The sequence below is a fragment of the Solanum dulcamara genome, chromosome 1, assembly GCF_947179165.1.
Source record: "Solanum dulcamara chromosome 1, daSolDulc1.2, whole genome shotgun sequence".
Classification (NCBI taxonomy): domain Eukaryota; kingdom Viridiplantae; phylum Streptophyta; class Magnoliopsida; order Solanales; family Solanaceae; genus Solanum; species Solanum dulcamara.
This window is the reverse complement of record NC_077237.1, coordinates 19929023-19936359: the sequence shown is the minus strand read 5'-3', so window position 1 is coordinate 19936359 and position 7337 is coordinate 19929023. Positions and strand designations below refer to the sequence as shown.

Here is a 7337-nt window from a genome sequence, read left to right as displayed (position 1 = left end):
TAATCCCTGTCAGGCGTGCATTCAAGGTATTTCCATTCTCACCGTAATTTAGAGTACGCAAATTTTTTCCTTAGATTATGGACAGTGGTCGTTCCTTCAAGCGTGCCTTAAACCAGCTTGGGTCTTCTCTCATGTGTCATTCAGGGATGAATGACACAACTATTATAACGATACGACTCATCACTAATTTAGAGTAGAATAAATCACAAGGCAAATATACTCAACTAGGTCCCACCATCCCGCCAGAGCGGGAATATGGCCGCCAGAGTGGGAGGCCGTGGGTAAGAACTTAAGTCATAATTTTTTTATTTCCCCCACTTCTCCCAAGTGTATGTTAGAGGGGAGGGTTACTGCAAAAACCCTCCAAAAAGCTGCTCTTGACTTAGGAAGGAGAGAGGGAGGAATCTCAATATTGGAAGGCTTTTAACTAGTGAAATTCAGTCCCATCTTGCCCGTAGAATATCTAGAGCCAAGGATTCCAGCCACAATATCTCTCCACAGTTGTTTGGCGCCCAGATAGGCTAGGTTTCTCTTTTTTGATTAGTAAATCTATACCTATTGTATAGTATAGAAGGAAATTTATTAAGAAATCATATAACCGAGTTGTGGGTCATGGGTCACGGGCAGAAATTTAGTTATGCTAGGGTTTAATTCGAATATGACATCGGTAAAATTGCGTTGTAATGATTGGGGAAATTTATTGATTATGATATGATTGCATACAAACGGTTAAATTATAACGGGCATAGTAATATGTATAGAAATATAAAATAAGTAGATATTGAAGATAAACGTTAAAGGTTGGGTAGTGTAGGTGATAGTTTTGTTTCCCTTATGTGTTTCATATACTTTTCAAATTGCTTCATGATATGCATATGTGTATATAAATAGGGAAACATACTAGATTATATGCGAAATGATCACTTGTTGGCCTGTTTTGTGATGAACCTGTTCTTGCTGATATAATGTGGTATATTGTTGATAGTTTGTAGTTGGTTTGCATTCTTGGATTGGGTGTCATATTTCGATAGATATTTAGATCGGTTATCACGTTTTGACGCATATTTGAATCGGGTGTCATGTTTTAATATATTCTTGGATTGAGTGTCACGTTCCAACACAATTATGCCTGGATTGGGTCCCCTAAGAGGGCCAAGTATGTGTGTATGGATGGTCTCTTGAGAGGACATGATGATATCAGTATTTTCATGTAATAGTAAGGTTAAAAGGTAATTGAGCCATAGATTAAGGACCTATAAAGGAACCCTTGAGTTGGGGTGTGTTAGTTATAAAGAATTGTGAGTATGTATAAACTCATTCGTGGGTAAGAGGATGAGCCGTATTAGGCTTGATGTGACATATGTTTTATATGAAGTATTCTATATTCATAGGCTTAGAGGTGGAGGTTGTTTGTTGGTAGGTAGTCTTATCAGTGGATTTTTCACGAGTAACTGTGGTAATAGTAATGGTTATCTAGAACCGTATTTAGAGCGGAATGTGGTTATGAAATGGCTAGGCTCCTATGTTGTGAGGCAATTGAACCAGGACCAGTGGTGGCTGGGTGGAATCATTAAGTGGTTAAGATGGTTAGGTGGAGACTGTTAGAGTAAATGAACAGTAGTATGGTGGGCCCATAACCCACAGGTCTTAAGTTATAATTAGTGTGGGTAGTGAAACTTTGGAGCATATAGTGGCGAAGACCTTAAGGATGAGAGTAAGGAGTGTACTTATTTGGTTGGGGTGGACAAGTTGATAAAGTTTAATTGTTATGATCTCTTTTATTTTTATTTTCATATATTATGCGGTGGTTATCAAATTGAACGATGATGCCTACTAGTACGTGTTATTTGTACTAATACTACTCTTGTTTTGCCACTTGGCATAGTCTGGTTGCAGGGTCAGTTATGTCTCTTAAGTGAACACGAAGGCGATTCTCCATCAGCTTCTATTTTTTCTTCCTTAAGGTGGAAGCCGGGTCATTGTTCCTTTATTTTATTACTACTCTTAGAAGCTCTTGTACCTGTTTTAGACTAGTATCCATGGGTTTTTTATGTGTTATTTTTGTACAAGTGTATTATTACAATTTTTCTTTAAACATCTGGTTTAATTACTCAAGTTTTGATTTATATTCTGCAATACTTTTTATGTAGGAGGTTAAGGGTTCTCCTACTTAAGTCATAGAGTGGGTGCCCGCATGATCCGGTGGGTTGGGTCGTGACACTAAATTAAAAAAAATCAAATAAAAAACAAAAAATGATATCAATTTTCAAAACAATAACAAAAATTGTAGAAAGAATGAGGAAAGAGAAACTAACACAAGAGATTGATACTATCAATTAGGATATTAATTAGGAGATTGATAACAATCAAAATAATGTCTAACTAAATAGAGAAAATCAATGATTGATATATCTGGTCATTTATAAAACACTATATTTAAAGAAAAAATTATTATTATTTAATTACTTAATAAAATATAATCAATTAATTTATAAATTAAAACTAGAGTCCTGGTTGAATGGTACTTGAAACTTATAAAATCATGTTATAACTCGAAATATAGTATCTTAATAATGAGATTTCAAAAATTTTTATATTACTTATTTCCAAATCATCTCTCAATATCTAAGATTATATATTAACTAATAAGGATATTACGATAATATTTTTTTATATTAATTATTATTTTTTAAAGGACATGCAAAATTCAAAATGAATGAATGAGTAGGTATTATATTCTGGCGTTGTAGTTTACTAGTTATTCAATGGTAGCCTACCAAATGTTACTAAAAAGGAATAGAAGACTTTCATCACTCCCCATGTTAGAATTTTTCTCAAGTCAGCCATGCATGAGAATTTATTGGGTTGACAAAAAAGTCCCCAAATTAACGCTTCTTATAATATCAGTCTTATATTGACAACTGACTTAAACTTGTTTACTATATTGCAAATTGCTCTTTAATCACTGCTTTTGTGTTTTACTAAGTCTTTCATTGATCATTAGTTTGACCAGATCGGGATCTTACATTTAAACGTTATAGGTGTGTTCATACGAAAATGAAAAAAAAAAAACTCTATCTTTTGAAGAAAATAAGTGAATTTCATATTTATTTTTTTGTGTTTTATACACAAATAATAATAATATTTTAAATATATTTGCATATGATTTAGATAAATACTATGGAAAGTGGGATAGGAGTGTGGGGTGGTGGGTGGTGGGTTGGACGATGAGGAGGACACAATTAATATGAAAAGCCACATGTGAAACTTGGTTACCCCACTTTCATTAGGAAGTCGTTTTCTTTATTTTTAAGAAATTCATTTCATAAAGAAGATGTTTTACAAAAAAATTGATCAATCAAACATGAAAAAAATTAAAAATTAAATTTTCTACATACAGAACACATCCTATGAGTTTGAGTTCGGACTACTATCAGAACTCATTTAATTTACTCGGTTTGAAATCAGTTATTTATGATTATTAATTAATCTTTTAATACATATAAATGTGTTTGAGCTAAGGTTATTAGGTTCTGATGAGTTGATAGTTAGCACATTCAGAATTTCGAGAAGATGGCGTACTATTATAAAAAAGTGGATTTAAGATATAAATTTGATCGATTGGTCCTTTAGGTTCTTATCAATGAACTTAAATCAATTTTCTTTGAGGAATTTCCATTTCCAATGTAACAAACATGAAAATTTGAAAGATTAAAGCAAAAAAAATAGAATAAATAATAAAACACCAAAAGTGCTACTAATAACCATTTAGAAAGATATAGATATAAAGATTTTTAAGTTTCTAACCTCACTTAAAGAGGTGCATCCAATCATCATAGCATTATATGATATACTTCGAGCATGAATTCACATATTTATATTTAAGTATTTTGTTTTAAAAGAAATATAATGCTACTATATATATCTTAGGAGAGAGGAGCATAAATTCACATGAACCGGAAAACCCTCACTTGATACTCCCACTTTTTGACTAGGTACATTGTTCAATAGACTTAAATTTAAAATAACATCTGTTCCCACTTTCCAGCATGAAAGGAATCTCTCTCATTGGAAAAGCATCCAAGTAATAATTAGTATATAAATAGTTGGTGTTAAAGGTTAGATAACTCAAGATTTTCCTAAAGAATTCACCTACCTTAATTTCTTGATTTCTTTCCACACAACTAAAAAAAATGATAGGGTGGGTAGACATATATAAGGTTGTTGAAGCCATGATGCCACTTTATGTGGCATTAGGTCTTGGTTATGGTTCTGTAAAATGGTGGCACAAGCTTAGTTCTGATCATTGTGATGCTATAAATAGATTGAACTACTTCTTTGTTCTTCCTTTCTTCACCTTTGACTATAAAATGAACTACCTCTTCATTTGTGGTGATCTTATTGCTAAAGCCACCATTGGTTTTTTTCTCACTTTGTGGGCTAATTTCTATAGCAAAGGGGACTTTTCTTGGTCCATAACAACTTTCTCATTTTGTAGCTTAACTAATGCACTTGTTATGGGGATTCCTGTATTGAATGCTATGAGTCCTCAAGTAGGAGTTGATTTAGTCATTCAATCATTGGCAATTCAATTTCTCATTTGGTCCATAATTATACAATTCATGATGGAATTGAGAAATGCCAAAAATGAGATTATGTCTTATGAGGATGCTAATCAAGATATAGAAGGAAATAATAATAATAATAATAATAATGCAAGCACAAAAACACCATCTTTGGGTTCAGTAATGACAGTTGTATGGAGTAAGCTTTCCAAGAATCCCAACTTTTATGCTTGTTTTCTAGGCATAATGTGGTCTCTTGTAGCTGACAGGTATGTTAAAAAATGAATTATTTTATTTGAGATTTCTCTTTTTGTATTAGAACTTTTTCTATTTATGAACTGAATCTTTTATTTTATCTCAAATCAAGTATACATATCGAACAAGCTTTTAAAATTATAGATTATAATAGATCACGTCTATTCTGAACTTAATATATTTTTAAATTTTGAATTTGTCTCTCTTTAATAACTTATGCTGTTTTTAGGTGGCATTTCGGACTGCCGAATATTGTGAAGGAATGCATATCAATAATGTCAAAGGCAGGAAGTGGCATTGGAATGTTTACTATAGGTGAGCTTTTCAAGACTTATATCTCCTATTTAAATAGACTAGTGAAACTAATCATTCCAAATAAAACGTAAGTATTTCAAGCCTCGAGACAATAAAAAATGATTTTCAATTTAATCCAACTCCAAAAACTAATTCATTTTAGAAGAATTATTCAAGATCATAGGAATTCATGTTACCATTTGTTTGCTAATATAGAGATAGTAATACATCCCACACGTCTAAGGCTGGATATGTAGAATGCGGAAATAAACCAAATTACTAAGTGAGACCCAAGGAAAACATTCGTAATAGAAGATACATTTTACATATTGCATATTTTAATAAATAAATCCAACTACTAGTAGTAATTAATTTGATTGTCTAATGAATGCAGGGGTATTTGTGGCAATGCAACAGAAAATAATGGCAGGTGGTACAGGTGTGATAGTATTTGGACTGTTTTTGAGGTTTTTTGTAGGACCAGCTACGATGACTATTGGATCCTTCATCGTAGGTTTACATGGCAATGTTTTACGAGCTTCTATACTACAGGTAATTTTTTATGACTTAACTATACTCTTCAAATTTATTGAGTCTGGATGTATTTCTTTATATTTAACTAGTGAACTACTTGAAATAAAGACATATTTTAATTATATTATATTTTATGATTGAAAGGCATCATTACCTCCAGGCATAGCCTCCTTTGTTTTGGCAAAAGAATATGGAGTGCACCCTGAGATTGTTAGCGCTGTGTAAGTTATTTCATTCATCATTAATTTATTCTTATTCCTCATCTTCTATCATACCATTTTTCTCCTATATATATATATATTTTCTATCCAACTATAATATGCGGCATATTACAGGAAATCAGTGACTAGCGCAACACATCACATTTTATTCCACTGAAAAACTGTTCAATCACTATATCGATGTGAAAAGAAAAAAATTATAAATGTGTAAAATTAGGAGACTTTCAACTATTTCAATGATAATTTATTTTTCATCATGCATTTTTTCAGTGGAAAATGAGTAGAAAAATCATGTTTTATAGTAAAAAAATTCCACCAAAAAACCTTTGATTTTTAATAGTATACAAGCTAATTGTGCAAAATCATTTTACTAAAGTAAATGATATTGTAGAATAAAATATTTTCACCATATACCAAATGGATTATTTTTTTTCTTCATTTTCTTCCATATATGATCTGATTATTGTGAATTTTATTTCAGGGTAATCATCGGCATTCTGGTGTCACTTCCCATTATGATTGCTTATTATGCAATATCAGAGCTTACACATTGATCCCTTTATAGTTTACGGACCTACAATTAGACAATTAATGACCTACTAGTGCTACTTTTCTTATAATTATTTCCCTTGTAATATTCCTCTTTTTTGAGGGGGTCACAAAATTGACCATATAAAGCAATTAAAAACTATCTGGTTTATGATGATGATGACTTCCTTTTTGAGATTATTATATAAAATAGAGAAAATGCACTAGTGCCCCCAAATTTATTATTATGTGACGTAATTTAGCTGTGTGCAGAATTTAACAATCCTGAAAATATTTTGTAAGGTATCATAACTATTCTTAAAATTTTAAATAGAAGAATATATTTTTGTGGACTTTTTACCCAACTAGTGGGACTCAACATAGATAAAATTTTGATAGTGTCATTAAATATTTATCAAATAAAAAAATGTATTCTTCTTTTTGTAATGACTAAAAAATTGTGTCATATAAATTAAAATAGAAAGAGGTATTGAAGTTTAAAGGACACATCCTTTTTTGAGGGGGGAGGGTGTATGTTGTGTGCTCACAAATCTGGTGGAAGCATGTGAAAGGCGAAAAATAATTAAGCTAAAATCTAATTAACATAAGCACATGTCATTTTTTAAAGTTTTTTCACCTAATTAAGTTTTTTTTTCACATTTAATTTCACCTAATTATGTTTTATTTTTTATTTTTTCCAAAAGTTCAAGGGGTAAGGCTATCGTTACCCTCTTTAAACTTCACTTATAAATTACATTGAGAATGTTGTTTGTGGTTAACGCCGGAGAAGGCACCAACAAAGCGATCGAAAAACTCCAAACAAGAAAAATAAAATCTAAGATCAGATTGAGAAGCTCCATCCAAAGAAAATAAATAAATGTTTTGGTTAGTATTTCTGTAATTGTACTTGAAAGTATTCATGACTTACAAATTATTTGAT

The 7337-nt window shown here is 31.4% G+C and overlaps 1 protein-coding gene across 1 annotated transcript; it reads left to right on the top strand.

Annotated features, from left to right (window-relative positions):
• The first annotated feature begins 4145 nt into the window (after window positions 1-4145).
• LOC129887531 (auxin efflux carrier component 5-like) lies at window positions 4146-6544 on the top strand. Its single transcript, XM_055962656.1, has 5 exons — window positions 4146-4834; window positions 5050-5135; window positions 5509-5666; window positions 5793-5869; window positions 6351-6544. The coding sequence occupies exons 1-5, from the start codon at window positions 4194-4196 to the stop codon at window positions 6421-6423; spliced, it is 1035 nt and encodes a 344-aa protein (XP_055818631.1). The 5' UTR covers window positions 4146-4193; the 3' UTR covers window positions 6424-6544.
• The last annotated feature ends 793 nt before the right edge of the window (window positions 6545-7337 follow it).